Source organism: Nelumbo lutea, chromosome 4 (assembly GCF_056320005.1).
Source record: "Nelumbo lutea isolate HS-2025 chromosome 4, American lotus-T2T, whole genome shotgun sequence".
NCBI classification, from domain to species: domain Eukaryota; kingdom Viridiplantae; phylum Streptophyta; class Magnoliopsida; order Proteales; family Nelumbonaceae; genus Nelumbo; species Nelumbo lutea.
In genome coordinates, this window is record NC_142687.1 from 99,120,105 (window position 1) to 99,138,324 (window position 18,220).

An 18,220-nucleotide genomic window follows, 5' to 3' on the forward strand; every position below is an offset into this window, starting at 1 on the left:
TGGTTCTTGAAGGTGTTGTTGGAGAGATTGATAGATCTGAGCGGGAAAAATGGCTCAGAGATATGAACGTTGTTAAAATTTCAGCTGAAATCTTGAGCCTAAGTTCGATGGACGTGTGGTAGAAGACACTACAAGGAAAAAGATTTTTAGCGACAGTCAAAACTGCCGCTAGAGACTTTACCGGCAGTCAGCAAACTTCCACTAAAAAAAATGTTGCTAAAGCATTCTAGCGGCAATTTTCATGGCTGTCGGTATAAATTTTAAGCTGCTGCTAGAAGTCTTTTTAGCGACAGTCAGGAACTTCTTTAGTGGCAGTCGTAATCCAATTTTAAGCTGCCTCTAAGAATACTACCAAGAGTAAAGTCATCAAGTCAAAATCCAATTTCATGCATTTGATTTAACAAACCCAATACCTCTTTGTTGAATTCAAATTGTGTAAGTCCAATAATCATTGCATTCCATGTCACGAGGTTTCTCTCAAGCATTTCTTCAAACAACTTCCAAGCAGTCTCCAAATCACCACTTTGTATAAACCCACCAATCAAAATGTTTGATGTTATGATGTTCCTCCTGGGCATCACATTGAATTTTTCAAATACCTCCTTCAACATTCCATTGCAAGTAAGCTCTATGAATTCATCTCTAGACTTGACAATGCTTTTAGAAGTGTCTGTGGTTGGCAAATTGTGATGCATGGACCTTTATTATGTTGGGAAAATAAGTAGAGGAATCTTAGTAAAGGCTTGCTCGTGCACTTTATGTGCCTTCCCTAGTAGTCAAATATATTCAAGAGAATGTTGCAATTAGAGACCCTTCATCAAAATACTAAATTAAAACAATGCTCACATCAAGAAGAAGAAGAAGAAGAAGAAGATTCTTTCTTACTCACCCACATCCTTCATAAATAAAATTAGTCTTCCATCTATATAATCTATAAATCAATGGGGAAAAATTGTAGATTAGAAATGTATATCATAAAATATTTCAAGTAAAATGATATATATTAACAGATTGATAGCATAAAAATTACCTAAACAAAATTATCAAGTGAGGTTTCATTCATGAGGTGGTAATGGGGTGTGTTTCAGAAGAATCGGGGAAAAAAACTATGCAACATCTAAACATTATATAAATCAAAAAGACCAAAAGAGTAGTGATTGTACAATATAATAATCATTTTTCAGTGGATACCTGACCAAAATGATTGCTCCTAACAACAGAAACATGACTATTATTGAGATAGAAATCACTCTATGCAATGTCATTTGTGAGATATATCAGTGCATTCTGTTGCCCAATCATAGAAGATCCCTGCAAAATCAATGTTATCAATGAAAACAATAAAATAGCATACTTACCAATAGCATTAAATAATAGGTTGGAAGCACTGTAGGTGCCCATGTCAACTCAAGATCATTTTCTTAGAGGTTAGATCTTTGGCTTCCAAAGAGAGTATCTTATACCAATGGATCACTCAATAAGCCATTTCCGCACAGATAAGATGGCTAGGAAAGGAGTAGAGAAGGATGAGTTCCTCTAGGGACAACGCCCAAGGGGAAGGGGGATTGTTTTGATCACCATACTTTATCATTGACAATTCCATGTTTTTGCTAACCTCTAGTTTTAAGTTTCCAATCTAGATCCGTCTTTGAGAAGCACAACTTCTTCTTTAGGAGAGTAGACTAGCATGAATTCAAATTTCAGATTCAGATTATTAATGTGGTAATTTAATAGTATTTATGCCAAGTTTGAATATTAGGGTGGCATATACCACATTACCGATAATTCCATTTTTTTAGAATTCAAAAGAACTAGCAAGTGGCAATATAAGCAATGAGTTTCAATTGAGTGGATATTCTAAGGATTTTCATCATCAACTCTAAAAGAACCTACTTGAGTTATCAATAATCATAGACGACAACAACCCTCTGCTTTTAATTCCACCCCTTCTTCAAAATGAGATTTTAATGTAGATAGTGAAAGATCTTAAAAAGTTCCTCACTTGACATGCTCAATGTTGTTTAAAAAGATTGACATGCTTAAACATCTCTCCACCACCAATTATTTGTACTATAGTCTCATGAAAGGTTTTATATCCTAAAAAGAAAAATTCTTCTCTTGCTCCATATTATTCTTCTCAGCTTTGCTAATGTTAACAACAAACCTTATCCATATACAGATGGCTGCCCTGTTAGTGATGAAAAAAAAATATTAACAAAGTCATACCAACTCTACAGTTACTAACAAATTCGACTACAGTTCAATTCCCAATCATAAATGACTTCTGACAACCATACTAATAATTCTAAAGTCTTCATGAAGAAAACAACCTTGTTTAGTTCCCAAAAAAGGATAAACTAAACAGTTGGTGTTTTTTCGTTTCGACTTACCTAGAGTATACGGTGCAAATGTTTTTACGTCTCAATCAAAATTTGATGGATTCAAACTAAATGGAGAAATCTAACTTCCCAGAAGAATCATTAAACCTATTACCGTACTAAGAGCAAGGTTGAGCGAGAGAGGAAGGACTGAGAGCGAGGGAGAGTGAGAGAGGAATGAACGACTGAGAGAGAGAGAGAGAGAGAAAAAGAGAGAGAGGGATGATTGAGAGAGAGAGAGAGAGAGAAAAGGAGAGAGAGGGATGATTGAGAGAGAGAGAGAGGGAGGGTTGGAGAGGCGTGAATATTTTCAGTGGGCGAGGGAGGGTGGGCTGCCACTAAAAATCCATCTTTCTAGCGACAACCGCCAAACAGCCAGGTCGAAAACTATCGCTAGAACTCCATTTTCTTGTGGCGAGAGAGATGGGGGACAAGTTCTGAGGTAGTGAAGAAGAAAGGCCATTGCTGAAGCTGTTTTGGGTGTTAAAGCTTGTTAGTTCCTGACTTTTTCGGCTTCACAACGTGCTTTGCAAGATTTGGTTTTGCTGGCTATTGAGGGGGTATGCAACAGCAACTCAACCAACTTGTTGAAGGTTTAGGTTGGACTTATACCATTTTCTGGCAGGCATTGGGGTCCAAATTCGATGAAATGACATTAATTTGGGGAGATGGACATTGTAGAGAACCAAAGGGAGGGGAAAGAGGAGGAAGGGAAGGAGAGGGATCTTATGGAGATTTTGAATCGCACAAAAGGGTTGGGGGAGAGTAGGACCAAGAGATGAGGAAGCGAGTGCTTCAGAAACTTCATGTGTTCTTCGGAGGATCGAAGGATGATAACTATGCTATATGCTTGGATTTTGTCTCGGATGTGGAGATGTTCTATCTCACCTCATCCTGTTTCACCAACGGAGAAGACATTGGTTCTCTCCCTCCTTTTTTCGTCGTCATTGGTTCTCTAATAGTGGTTTCTTAAACTTTTCCACCAGGGCCACATGGCTTTGGTGCGACCCCAAATCCACAAATTTAGGATTCGACATCCCACATTTTTTTCATCCCATCCCTCTGTTTCCCTCAAAACAAATGAGTCCCTTTTTCTCATCCCCATCCCACAAACCAAATGGAGCCTGAGGGTTGTTTGATACAAGACCAATAAACTAGGAGGTAAAGGGGAAGGGGCATAGACTAGGTTGATTGTTTGCTCTGGAGTTTGAGAAGAAGAAAGTTGGTTCAGTTTCTCCTTCTTGTTTACTTTCTACTGCATCTAGTTTTGAACATTTTAGTTGTAATAATGATTGGAACTTGTGGCATAGACACCTCGATCATCATTTTACTAAGAAACTTGATTATCTATTTGGTTTTCGTAATTTACCTAATGCTACTGCTTCTTTTAAGAATGTTAATAAATCTTGCATTACTTGTTGTTTGAGCAAAATTCATATTTTACCCTTTCCTTCTCTTTCTGAGCAGGTAACAATACTTTTTTATTTAATACATAGTGATGTTTAGTCATCTCCAGTTACTTCTAGATTGGGATTCAAATGTTTTATTACTTTCATTGATGACTGCACTTGCTTTACTTGGATTTATTTTCTCTATAAGAAATTTGCCATCTATCATAAATTTAAACTATTTCAAGCCTATGTTGCCGCCCAATTTAAAGGAAAAACATATGTCCTATGATATGATTCAAGTAGGGGTGGCCCTGATCCGAGCTCTTCACGAGCTACTTGAGCTCGGCTTAGCTCAATTTCTACTGAGCTTCGAGCCAAGCTCAAGCCCAATTTACAGGCTCGATTAATAAACGAGCCAAGCTCGAGCCCAATAGAGCTCGGTTCATGAGGCTCACGAGTTGGCTTAATATATATATATATATATATATATATATATATATGTATATATAATAAAATTATAGAAAATAATATATATATATATATATATATATAAGAAAAATATTATAATTCTTAATTTTTTAAATATCAAATAAAAAATAGACACATCTTGAGTGTAGTTCGGACCCTTTTGTAAAACTCTTGATGGTGCGCGATCTGGTCACTCCTAGATGGAAGTGGCTGTGCTCCTAGTTGGCAACAGACAAGAGATAACTGTAAGGAAGAAGATGAAGGAACCTGGGGGGCTCACCCAACGGGAACACTCCGACTGTTAAGTTAGTAACCAGAAAAAGAGAGAGAGAGAGAGAGAGAGAGAGAGAGAGAGAGAGAGAGAGAGAGAGAGAGTTGTAGAGGAATTAAAGAGCTAGAGTGATGATCACGCGATACCTTTGCCCCAGGGGGTCGGGGTCCTTATATACTAGTGTCTTAACATGCCAGGTGCAACCGCCTCTGAATCTCTGCTGCGGCGATCTGCTATTAAATAACGGCTTGGAGTGGCTGGCCATTATCTGTCAGAGCTGAACTGGCTGGCAAAGGTGATCGCTATAGAGTATGGTCTTGCCAGACAAGAAACACCCTCTAAGGTTGGCAGGTACGACGCCGCTAGGAAAGAGATGTAGGTGCAGTCTCCAGGTTTGGCAGGTACGGTTGTCAGACAGCAAACCCCCTGCAATACGCCGAGCTGCTCTGTAGCGAGCTACCTTACACCGAGCTGCTGGTGATGCGCCGAGGTGCTTCTACCCGAGGTAGGTCTTTGAGGTAGCCTACTTAGTTTTGGATAGGAGTGAGCTTATTCTAGCTAGGGAGCTGACGAGCTTAACCCGAAGTGTCTTCAGTTCGAGATTCTCCCTACTTGGGAGAATCTTAGCTTGGGGTGCTTCCTACTTGGGAGAGTCTTAGCTTGGGGTGCTTCCTACTTGGGAGAGTCTTAGCTCGGGTCAACGGAGTATTATCTTGTAGTGAGCTGCCATTCATGGCGAGCTGTCAGGCTGGGTTATAGCGAGCTCGTTACGCTGAGCTGGAGTGAGCTCGTTATGTTGAGTTGTCACTTATGTTGGGACATGTCCATGTGTCCCCTTATTATGAGGTCGGGCCAAATCACCCTCCATCAACTCTCATGTTCCTTCTTGGTTTTGGGTGTTGGCAACTAGCACTGCTGTATATCTAATAAATCTTCTTCCATCATCTGTTTTGAATAACACCTCTTTGTTCAAGTCCCTATTTCATAAACCTTTAAACCTATCATTGCTCAAAGTTTTTGGCTGTGTTTGTTTTGTTCACTTTTCACCCCATGAGCACACCAAGTTGACTACATAGGCAATGTTATGTGCTTTGTGGGGTACAATCATGACTACAAGGGATTCCTATTTTATGATTTTGAAGCCCGTCGTATTAGGATTTCTTGTAATGTCATCTTTTTTGAGCACATATTTTTCTTTGGGCATATTGTTAAATTTCCTAGTCCTTCTCTCTCTTTGTTGCATAACTTTGATTCTACAAATCTTCTAAATGCTCTAACATCACCTGTGTAGCAACTTCGGACCTACTTCAGACGACAAATATCTACATTAGCTTCTATGCCCCCTCCGCCTTCTTCAACATCAATTGCTAATCCACTTACACCATTCATTCCTATAAGTTCTCCTAACCCACCACCTAAACCCACTACACCCATATTGCGTCACTCTTCTTGAATTATTCACCCTCCTAACCGCTATGGTTATTCTCCAAACCATAGTTCCTTTTCTGTTGTCTTATCCACCTCTTATATTCCCAAAACTTATTAGCAGGCTATAGAAATTCCACATTGGAAGGATGCCATGGACTTTGAGATTCGATCCCTTCTTGAGAATGACACTTAGGAATTGGTCAAAAATCTTCCTGAAGCCTCTCATTGGGAGCCGTTAGGTCTACTCAGTAAAGTTGAAGTTAGATGGAAGTCTAGATAGGTACAAGGCTAGACTTGTTGCTCAAGGGTATAAATAGGAATATGGGATAGACTATGAGGATACATTTTCTCCTATAGAAAAATTGACTATAGTTAGAATTCTATTAACCATCTCTGTAATTAAAGGCTGTGCAATTCATCAGATAGATGTGAATAATGCATTTCTTCATGGAGAGTTGAAGGAAACGGTTTACATGAAGCCTCCCTTGGATATGGAACAAATCCTCAGCTTGTTTGTTGTCTCAAGAAATCTCTGTATGGCCTGAAATAAGCACCCAGAGCATGGTTCAAGAGATTCAGATCTGTGATCATTGATGCGGGATTTATTCAAAGCTCTTCTGATCACTCACTTCTTACTTTGCTTCAGAATCAAGGTGTGACTCTTCTTCTTCTATATGTTGATGATATAATCATTATAGGGAATGATGTACAAGGAATCATTGATCTGAAAAGACTCCTTAGTGACTCCTTTAAGATGAAGGGTTTGGGCCCTTTAACCTACTTCTTGGGACTTGAGGTCAGCCGTAATTCCCATGGCTATTTTGTTAACTAGCATAAGTATGCAATGGATCTTCTCAAAATGGCTAAACTCAGTGACTCCAAAATTTTTGATACTCCCTTGGAGGTTAATTTGAAATTAAGCAAGAATCAAGGGCTCTCCTCTTGAAGATCCTACTCTATACCAACAGTTGGTAGGCTGCTTAATATATCTCACAATAAGTCAGTCGGATATATCATATGCAATCTAGATAGTGAGCCAATTTGTGCCATCTCCACGACAACCCCACATGTCCGCAGTTCATCAGATTATTAGGTATCTGAGGGGAACCCTATCTCATGGATTACACTTCTCCTCATCCTCATCAACCAGCCTTACTGCCTATGCTAATGCTGATTGGGCTGGTTGTCCAAAAACTTGATGATCCACTACAGGGTGGTGTCTTTCTTGGTAAATCTCTCATTGCTTGGAAGTGTAAGAAACAATCTACAGTTTCAAAATCTTCTATTGAAGCTGAATATAGAACCATGTTCTTAGTATGTAGTGAAATTATATGGCTTAGGGTTCTTTTACATGACATACTACAGGAGTCACCACCATCAATTCCCCTCTTTGTAGATAATGTCAATGCAATCAAGAGTGCTTCCAACCCTATTTTCCATGAGCGCATAAAGCACATTGAAGTTGATTGCCACTTCATTCGTGATCTTCTTCAAGCTAGTACTATTTCTCTTCCCCACGTGTCCTTTGGGCTCCAACTTGTTGATCTCTTGATGAAAGCTATGATGCGGGCACGACGCTTTTTCCTTATGGACAAACTGATGCCTAGGAATCAGCATCACTTTGAGGGGGAGTGTAGAGATAAAGAGAGTTAGTTCAGAGGGCTATTTCTATAAATTTACCTCTTCTCATATTTTATTTTATTCTTGTACACTATCTTCTCTTGTACTCCAAGGATAATTTGGTCCTTTAATTTTTTTTAATATAAATTTCTCTCTTAGGGTTTTAAGCTCCATATTGGACACACCTACAAACTTGCAGTTGTCTCTTTACCCCATTCAGAATCATCTTAGGAGAGACTAGGAAAAAAATTGGCATGACTGAATGGTTTTAATTTATCTTACTTTTTGCAGTTAAGGACTTCTCAAGAGTTATAGTCTACCTTTTATATTTCATATGCATATAGAGAAGATGTACACATCTAGTCTTGTATTCAATGTTTTTAACCTATCATTAGCCCAACCAATTGAACCAATGGATTTGAGACTTGTTGGCCTTGGTGGTCAAACTGATGACCCATTTAATCTATTTAATAGGTTGCTAGGTGTTAGTACCCAATTTTTTCTTGGCACTTTGCCCTATCTCTTTATATAATCTTTTGAGACCCTAAAACATGAAAATGTAACCAACTTGAGACTTTTTGAAACTCAAAATTCTCTCTTTTTGTCACAACCCACACGTCAAACGCTCGACTAAACTACACTACTTTAGATTCTTAGAGCACTGGCGAATGTGCATTGCCCGACCCATTACAAACTCATCCCTCCAGTTTCTTAATGTGATAGCTAATAGCTACATAGATTTTTAATAATCATTAATGTAAAGTAAGCTTGTAAATAATATGTTTTTATTTCCATAAAAATAAATACATTGTTTTTCTATATATAAATTACTAGTAAAAAATTTACACAATTATCATAGAATTTCTAAAATACATATGATATTTAATTCATAAATTGTAATTACTAAGAAAGTTATTCAGTTTTTGTGTTATTTTTATTTTTACAAATTACCACAAATCATAAAAAAAAAAACAGTTTTTGTCATAAATTGTTGTTGGATCAATGGATTTGATAGATCATTCATAGATCCATCTTATAGGTTTTCCTTCCATAAAAAAAGTATTTAAATTGGGAAAATCCATGGAATACAAACAAAAGCATCTCAATATATTCTTGTTATTTAAACATCAATTAATATATGTAGTCTACTGAATATTGAAGGACTAAATGAAAAAAAAAAGAAAGAAAATGATTTCTTCTTCTTCTTCTCTTGATTCCAATGAGTTTTTATCCTTTTGGCTGTGTTTGGTTGCAATGCAAATTTATTTGCGCTAGTACAAATGCATTTGAGTGCAAATATAAAAATGCAAATTCTTGTTTAATTTTATTTTGGATTTTACTTTATTCTGCTTCATGTCTTAATTTACTTCATTTGTACTGCAACTAAATAAAATAAGTTAAAATTTAAAACAAAAATAGGTCAGACTTTACACTTAAATCATTTGCACTGCCATGGTTTTGCATCAGTGCAAATTTATTTGCATTGCAACCAAAGGTGCAAGATATCAAGTGTTTTTGTAGATAAAAACACCACTACAAGAATCTAAGATGAAGATGAAAAGTTTGAAAATTAACGAAAAAAAATATTTTGGAAAATTAAGTGAACCTAGCCAATGTAAATCATTCCAAAAACATGTGGTCCAAATTGAACAGTATTGACTGATATAGGCTGGGCAGCAACCCTTCCACCCATATTACGTGTTGATTTTTCACTATGAAAAATCTATGAATGCTGAAAATATATAATAGGAGATCACATCTCCGCCCCACAATACATCCCCGCTGTGTATTGAGAACATCTCCCGATTCTGATATCATCAAAACTAGTATTATCATCAGGAAATGTTTCCAATACATGGCAGGGATGTACTATGGACCAATTAAAATCCCTGATTGGTTATCAATTTTATGATGCCTGTTTGTTGATTGGTTATAAGTTTTTTTGGTATCATGCATGTCTTTATGGCATATAAAACTTTTCCATTTTTTATATTACAAGGACACGTTTCAAATTGATAGGGAACATTAAACTACAATTATCATTCTTATTAATTAAATTTCGAGGATAATTGGGAGTCTCTATTTGCCTACTTTATTTATTTGGTTGAATTAACCAATAAAAATGGGAATCTTTAAGCAAAGGGAGTCTCTAATTTTCTTTTCTTTCTCGAAGTTGCTTCCTTTATTTCTTACCACAGGAATTAATGGCAACCGGGCGTGGGCATGGGCATGGTGGGAACAGGGAGCCACCACCGTCTCAGTCCCCATCCCCGTCCTTGTTCCGTCCCCACTAATGGGAATAAGGATATTTCCATTCCCCACCATTTTTTGTGATGTTTTAAATTCATTTTATTTTTATTTCATTACAGAAAAAATTAAAAATAAAATAGTTATAATTTATAATCCTATAAAAATATATTCAAATATATTCAAATGTATCTAGATACGTTAAAACATATTCAACCATATTTTTAAGAATAATATTAATACAAATTCATTAATTAATTCATAACAGAAAAAAAAAATACTCAACATAAATCTCAAGTTTTGGGCTTCAAGGCCTTAAACCCATTTACTATCTATGGCTTGAAATTGCATGTATGGTGGGGATTCCCACAGGTAAGGACCAGGGTCGGACCCCATGAGTGCTCTTCTTATCCCATTTATATCTCTGCAGAGAAACTCATCCACACCCCAGAGGGACAGATCCTGTGAGAAAATTGCTTTCCCCACCAGTCACCATCCACCTCCATGAAAGATCATGGGGCCCACAAATATTTGTCCTTCATATTTTCAAAATAATTATTGTGGCAAGTAAAGACGTAATTTTCTTTCCCTTACTCTATTTAGAGCCTAGGAGGCCATTGCCAGCATCATATCTCTTTCTCTGTTCTGCGTGTGTGTGTTTTGGGTTTATAACTTCATATGGCGGAGCTTTTGACTCATCCACACCCCAGAGGGACAGATCCTGTGAGAAAATTGCTTTCCCCACCAGTCACCATCCACCTCCATGAAAGATCATGGGGCCCACAAATATTTGTCCTTCATATTTTCAAAATAATTATTGTGGCAAGTAAAGACGTAATTTTCTTTCCCTTACTCTATTTAGAGCCTAGGAGGCCATTGCCAGCATCATATCTCTCTCTCTGTTCTGCGTGTTTGTGTTTTGGGTTTATAACTTCATATGGCGGAGCTTTTGATTGTTGTAATCCTGGCATTCCCTGTTCTGATACTGTCATGTATCTGGAGTGTGGTGTATTCAATTTGGTGGAAGCCCATGAAGCTGGAGAGGAACCTGAGGGAGCAGGGCCTCAAGGGCCCACCACACAGACTGCTTTCTGGAAACCTGAAAGACGAGCTGAGGATGAGGAAGGAAGCATGGTCCAGGCCCATGAACCTCTCTCACAATACTGTGCCCCGTGTTGTTCCCTTCATTCATCAAACCATCAAAACCTATGGTAAGTGTTACAAATTTACAATTTCAGATCGTTTCATTGGTATCAGTTGGTAAAGTTTAATTAATTTAATTGTGAGTTTTAGTTATTTTCGCTCATTTTGCAAGTAGTACAAATACGGTGTAAAGTCTTATATTTTATATTATTTTGTATGTATTTTATATATATTTCTACTGTACATATTTATATTCTTTCAAACAGAGCCTATATTTTTCTTATTTGTAATGGTATTAATCCGAGAGTGATAGGGCTAGATGGGCAGTCCTTTGGAACTACTGTTGGATGGGAAACTTATGTTATTAAGATGTTAAGCTAGTTATCGTAATTCAATAATTCACTTTACTATGGGAAACTTGTGGTCCCCATCTTGAGACCAACAAAGGGTATAGCATCATTATACCTCCATCTTCAGTTCGTTTTTGGGAAGTCACTTATCCAGGTAAATGCATTAATCCAGGTAAGTGTTTTTTTCAGAAATACTTACATGGCCGAGTGTATTTATTCATGTTCTTTTATTTTCTAGATAAATAAGACAATTACCATTTTAACCATAAAAAGCTATTATTAAAGGGGTAATTTCGTTCCACCAAAGTTTTGATAAATATCTCCCCAGTAGGAAAATTATTTATCCACCTTGGAGATAGTTACCACTTAATCAATGAAAATAAATTTTTTATAGACCCCACATAAATCTGAAAGAAATATAAATATTTTGGTCAATAAAAACTAAAATTTCATTGAACAACTTTCCCCTCAAATTGCATCCCTAAATCTTTGGGACAATATAATATCTTTTTTTTTTTTTTTCTTTGTTAATTTTTCCTAATATTCTGTATGTGGTAATGCTGCTGCTTCGGCCCCTATAGTAGCAAGGTATTTTATTGAGTTAGTGTAGCATTAGGGGGATGCATGTGGAGTCAGTCCCTTGACAAAAAGCCTTTCAATCCCTTCAAGGGATTTTTTTTGGAGAATGACGGTTCAGCCCAGGGTCAGAATTATTAGGCTCAAAGTACATTCAGGGTAGGTGCCAGCTTGGAATTGATGCTAATTCATGAATGGGTATGGGTGCATAGAGTGTGGGTTTTTGACATTTTGAATGTTTATAATTTTGCAGTAGAATTCAGAAATCTGCATCTTGCCCGTCCGCATTTTTCCTTTTTTTTTTGTTTTTTGTTCTTTGAAATAACAATGCAATGAAGGACACATTCAGTTTGACGTCACTGTACCGACACCGAGGGACACATATTCAGCTTGAACGTCAGCCTGAAAAAAGTTGTTGAAGCCTTAATTATAAAATGCTTGTTACCTACTCAAGTTACTCATAAAGACAACTTTTTTGGGGGAGAATGACGGTTCAGCCCAGGGTCAGAATTTTTAGGCCCAAAGTACAGTTGGGGTGGGTGCCCGCACAGAATTGATGCCAATTAACGGGCGGACATTGGTGTATAGAGTGGGGTTTTTGACATTTTGAATGTTTATAGCATTATAGTGGAATTTAGAAATCTGCATTGGGCTTGTTCATACTTCTCTGAATTTTTTTTGGACTGTTCAGCTCACTTCAGAATTCTTAGCCCATTGTACAGGCGGGATGAATCCTGACTGTGGATTGATACCGAATCCACAGGTATGATGCGGTTTATAGAGGGGCTATTAGTAAATTATGGGAGGCTATAATTTCAAAATTCTAAGGTGGGTTGCTGTGTACTTTTCCGATTTTTTTTTCTTGCTGATCAATAGTGTCCTTAATGATGACTTCAAAATAACTCACACATTAATTCCTCCAAAGTTTTTCTATTTATTTATTGGGTGAAATATAAAAATCTTCCCTAGGTTTTTTGACAATCATAAAAACCTCCCCTATAATTTAAAATGAATCTATAGTTACCTTCCTTCCATTATCTTTTCAAACAAATTGCATTGCGTTCTTTTTTTAAATACCAGTTTTACCCTTAAGATAATCCATCCTAGTGTATATTTACTAAAATACCCTGAACCACATTTTGCTTGGATTATTAAAGGTAGGGGTGCTCACGGTTTTGTTACTCGGACCGTGGGCTTATTTTTGAAATCAACTGGAATTAACAGTTTTTGAAAAACCGGTAATTGAAACCAAATCAAAGTCGACCAGTTAACTGGTTGACCAGTTCAAGCAGTCTGAGGCGTTTAAGCCTTAGATAGTAGAAGGTTATGAGAAATTGAGAAAAGAGAGAGGTGGGTAGCTGTTAGTTGAGGAAAAGAAAGAAAGAAATGAAGGAAAGGAGGAGGAGACTATGTTCGGTGGTGGCAACAGATCTGCAAGGGTGGAGTTTCTCTCCGGTCCATTCAGATCTCTCTCATTATTTGATTTTAGATCTGAGATGTGAGATCTGATAACTTCTTTCTTTCTCTCAAATCTCTCTCTCCCAGATATCAGTGAGCTCAGATCTGATATTTTGTCTCAATCCCTCTCCTATCTTTCAAAAGGTTTAGCGGTTCGACTGTCCAGGTCAATGGTTTTCTGATCATTTCAACTGCTTATAAAATAATGGTTCAAGACCAAAATGGAACCAGTGGCTTGACCAATTCCCAAAAAATGTTTCGACCGGCCAATTCAGTCCAAAAAAACACGAAAAATTTCATTTGAAGCTTTTTAATTTTTGGCTGTTTTGAGCTTCCATGAACCTTTTGGGACACGGGTATTTTGGGATGCTAAATGGGAAAAGACCACATTGTGATCTTCTGAGCACAGAAAGACTTGTCAAACACCCTCATTGTTATCCATCATATAAAGGGTGTAGAGAAAGTATTGTGTTTAGAATTTGAAGAGAAGTATGATGAGAAAATATTATAATTAAAAGTTTATCATTGTAAAATCCCTGACCCCTCCACTTTGCTGATCCTTATTCTTCAAACTTATGCTATTCTCACTTTTATATCTCTAGACACTCCCATGTCAGACATTTGCTGTTTAAAAAAAGTAATGGTATTTGCAAGATACAATGATGATCCTCCATTCAACTTCATTCCTTAAACCAAAATTCCAAAATTGGGTCCGTCCATTCACTAGTTTGAATTAATGTTGTTGGACAAATTGAGTTGTTGGTGGGTTGTAAGTTGAGTGACATGGAATAGGAAATAAAATTAAATCAATAGTAGTTTTATCATATGAAAATTAGTTAATAGGGTATGCCAATAGACTAGCTTGGTCAAGGTTAATTTTGTCATTAAAAAAATAAAAATGATGCATATAAAATATCCAAAATTATCTGGTGGTGTAGCATTAAGCAAGAGATATTACAGTCTTATTGTTAAATTACCTTGCTAAAAGGCATTTCAATATTATTTGGGTCTTATGGGTTAGACCCCATAAATCGAATCAATTTCGGTTGAGACCAGATGTGTGTATTTTTCTAATGCCTAATGGGTCAGAAATGGGTCTAACCGAATACAGGCCAAGACACCCATTTACACCTTCATTGCTTGACATGGAAAACCTATAGGCTGTGTTTGGAAATGATGCAAATGAAGTGTATATCCCGGTTCAGGATAAATTTGTACTCTAGTTCACTTTTGTTTATGTTTGGCAATATTATACGTATGTATTGACAAATGGTAGAAAATATATTTTTCAATATATATTTATATTGATAATAAGATGTAAAAGTACATCAATAAAAAAGAAGTAAATTTGTTAGTGCTTTATTGGAATTTGTGTGTTTGCATCCAATAGAGCTAAAAATCTGTTTAGTAAGAAAACAAATTTGTCAATGCAAAACTAACCCTACTTTACAATATATATAAACTGTTTTACACTATATATATTTGTATTCACAGTTATTTGCATATATTGTTTCCAAAAACAGCTTATATGATTGAGTGAGGTTTTGTACTCATCAGATAAAATAGCTTATCCAATGCTGTAGAAGATATAGTTTTTGGTTGACAAGTTGTATCGGTTAGTTCCATGACTACTGAACTATCACTTATTTTAAAATGCAGGTAAGATGTCAGTAACGTGGTTTGGGAGAACTCCCAGGGTAAATATTATGGATCCAGAACTAATAAAGGATATTCTTTCTAACAAGTTTGGACACTTCGAGAAGTCCAAACTAAATCAACTCATCAAATTGTTAGCAAATGGGCTTGCAAATTACGAGGGAGAAAAGTGGGCCAAACACCGAAGGATCATCAACCCTGCATTTCATATAGAGAAGTTAAAGGTTTTTCTTTTTTTAATAATTTCTCCATCCTTCTTTCTTGCTCTACTTAATTTGATTCAGCTAAAATTCAATTCAAGGTCTTCAAATACTAACTATTGGTTTATAAGTATACTTGTTATACATGGAAAAGAGGAAATACACTAAAAAACTTATCGACATCACTTGAGAAGAAGTGATTTGTTAAGGGAATAGAAGAAGAGTTTTAATGCCTAACGTTAACTCACTAACGTGGTCACCATGTTGTTGACTGAGTTGACTATTTTATTTTATTTTATTTTTGCAAGAATGGTTGTGAGCTAAATAGACCCAAAAACTTGATTGTGTGATAAGTTGACATGTCTCATTAACTACTAAGGGTGTCAATGGACTGGATTTGGATTGGATCTCATTCAGTCCAAAATCAATTTGGATGGATTGGATGGACCAATAAGACATATTGGACTGAACCAATCCAGTCCAAAATATTTATTAGATTAGATTGGACCTGGTCCATCCATAATAAATTTATATTGGATTGCGTTGGATTAAGCCAATATCTGGTCCATTGATATAAGAGAGAATATAGGTGTCAATGGATCAGGTTTGAGTTGAAACAAATCTAAATCAAAATGAATTTGAACAGATTGAATGGTGTCCAGACATTGAATTGGACCAGTCCAAAATGGTCCAAAATATTCATTGAACCTGATCCATTTATAATTAACTCACATTGGACTAGATCAGATTGGACCAAATTCAGTCCAATTGACACCCCTGCTATTAACCACTAGTTGAACATTGCAACTTCTCATGTTAGAATGGTATTTATTATAACATTTTTTCTTTTCTTGTTTAATGTATGTAATAGAGGATGCAACCTGCATTTTATACAAGCTGTTCTGAGATGATCACAAGATGGGAGAAACTGGTTGCCTTGGAAGGTTGCTGTGAATTAGATGTATGGCCTGAGCTCCAAAATTTAACTGGAGATGTCATCTCTAGGACAGCATTTGGTAGCAGCTATGATGAAGGCAGACGAATATTTCAACTTCAAAATGAGCAAGCCAAACTTGTTGTACAGGCTGCCCTATCCACATATATACCAGGTTACAGGTGGGATATAAGTGTTCCTATTGCATTCAACTACTTGATTTAATTCAATAATCCAACTTTCTAAGGCTATGTTTTGTTTGAAGGAAAATGCAGGGAGAAGAAGGAAAAGGTAGGAAAACCTTTACAAACCTTGTATAAGTTCCCCTACCTTTTCCTTCAAACAAGACATAGCCTAAAGGTATGATACCGTAACACATGGACAACATGGTGTATATTGATGGACACAAAATATGTGATCATGTGTTAAAGTCCTTTTTAACTCCTCTCTATATTTAGTGGTTTCATGCATCTCTCTCTAATTATATAGTTTTTTAATTTCTCTACTAATTCTATACTCTTTTCATAAAATTTGATAATTAATGTTTTTGCCCCTATCTACCTCTAGTTTTTTTTATTGGTTATATGGAGGCATTATCTTTTCAAATGGGTTCTATAAAGAATCATGGGGATTTTTCTCTAAAAAAAAATTTGAATTGGCCATGGTTCTTGGTGGTTAGAACAAAGGACAATTGAACCAGACATGTAGTTGTGCATGGGAAATAAAGGATATATAGGATATGTTACAGCTCCAAGGTAGTAAATATAATTATCTTCATTATTGTAATCTTGTTTTTGCAGCTTATTACCAACAAAAAGGAACAATAGGATGAAAGAAATTGACAGAGAAGTGAGAGGTCTATTGAGAGGAATCATCAACAAGAGAGAGAAGGCTATAAAGTTAGGGGAGGCCAGTCAAAATGACTTACTAGGGTTACTTCTAGAATCCAATTTTAAGGAGATTCGAGAACATGGCAATGCAAAGAACCTTGGTATGAACATTGATGATGTGATAGAGGAATGCAAGCTATTTTACTTTGCAGGACAAGAAACAACAGCAAATTTGCTTGTGTGGACCATAGTTGTGTTGAGTATGCATCCAGAGTGGCAAATACGTGCAAGGGAAGAAGTCTTGCAAGCCTTAGGAAAAGATAAGCCAGATTTTGATGGGCTAAACCATTTAAAAGTTGTAAGTTCTTTCTCTATATTTACTATAATAAACTATATATTGCCAATATGCTTCAATATATGAAAGACCCAAATGTTGATGCAATTTAAGAACTCTTATAATCTTCAATTAATTAATGCATGCAGGTAACCATGATTCTGTATGAAGTTCTTAGATTATACCCACCAGCAGTTATGCTCACCAGGCATACTTATAAGAAGATAAAACTAGGGGGTATCTATTTGCCTCCTGGAGTAGAACTATTGTTGCCCACAATTCTCATCCACCATAGTAGAGAACTTTGGGGTGAAGATGCACAAGAATTCAAACCAGAGAGATTTTCAGCGGGAGTTTCAAAGGCAACAAAGAATCAAGTATCATTCTTCCCATTTGGTTGGGGTCCTCGCATATGCATAGGTCAGAACTTTGCCATGACAGAAGCAAAGATGGCATTGGCCTTGATCTTACAACAATTTTCTTTTGAGCTATCACCTTCCTATGCTCATGCCCCTTACACTATCATAACTCTTCAACCTCAATATGGTGCCCAAATCATCTTACATAAACTATGATATCCTTCACTGTAATACAGACATATATACATGCATATATACATACATATATTACATAACTTTACCCCATTTTGAATCATCAGGAGAGATTCAGAAGAAAAAGAATTGGTGTTTGGATGATTTTAATCTATCTTATTTTTGCAACTTAAGAACTTTTCAAGAGTTATAGTAGTACCTTTTCTAATCCATATAGCATATAGAGGAACACACACTTGCATTCTTTTATCCAATGTTCTTAACTTGTCATTGACCTGGCCAATTGGATGACTAGTGACCTATTGGCCCGAGGTGGTTAAACAGCCCACAAACTAAACACTCTCCCTTCAAGTTGGGTGTAGATGTTAATCATACCCAACTTGAT

The 18,220-nt window shown here is 36.4% G+C and overlaps 1 protein-coding gene across 2 annotated transcripts in view; it reads left to right on the top strand.

The window, feature by feature from the left end:
- The window catches only part of LOC148862151 (cytochrome P450 CYP72A616-like), a 21,060-nt gene extending 3,129 nt beyond the window's left edge, over nucleotides 1–17,931 (top strand). Inside the window, exons 2-6 of one of the 2 annotated variants that reach the window (XM_088984668.1) lie at nucleotides 10,806–11,014; nucleotides 14,990–15,210; nucleotides 16,058–16,302; nucleotides 16,921–17,308; nucleotides 17,434–17,931. In XM_088984668.1, coding sequence (XP_088840794.1) covers nucleotides 10,834–11,014; nucleotides 14,990–15,210; nucleotides 16,058–16,302; nucleotides 16,921–17,308; nucleotides 17,434–17,859 — 1,461 coding nt within the window. In that variant the 5' untranslated portion in view covers nucleotides 10,806–10,833 and the 3' untranslated portion in view covers nucleotides 17,860–17,931. Of the gene's footprint in view, nucleotides 1–10,617; nucleotides 11,015–14,989; nucleotides 15,211–16,057; nucleotides 16,303–16,920; nucleotides 17,309–17,433 lie in introns of those variants that run through there. The other variant, XM_088984667.1, reaches the window with a different exon arrangement.
- Nucleotides 17,932–18,220: the final 289 nt, after the last annotated feature.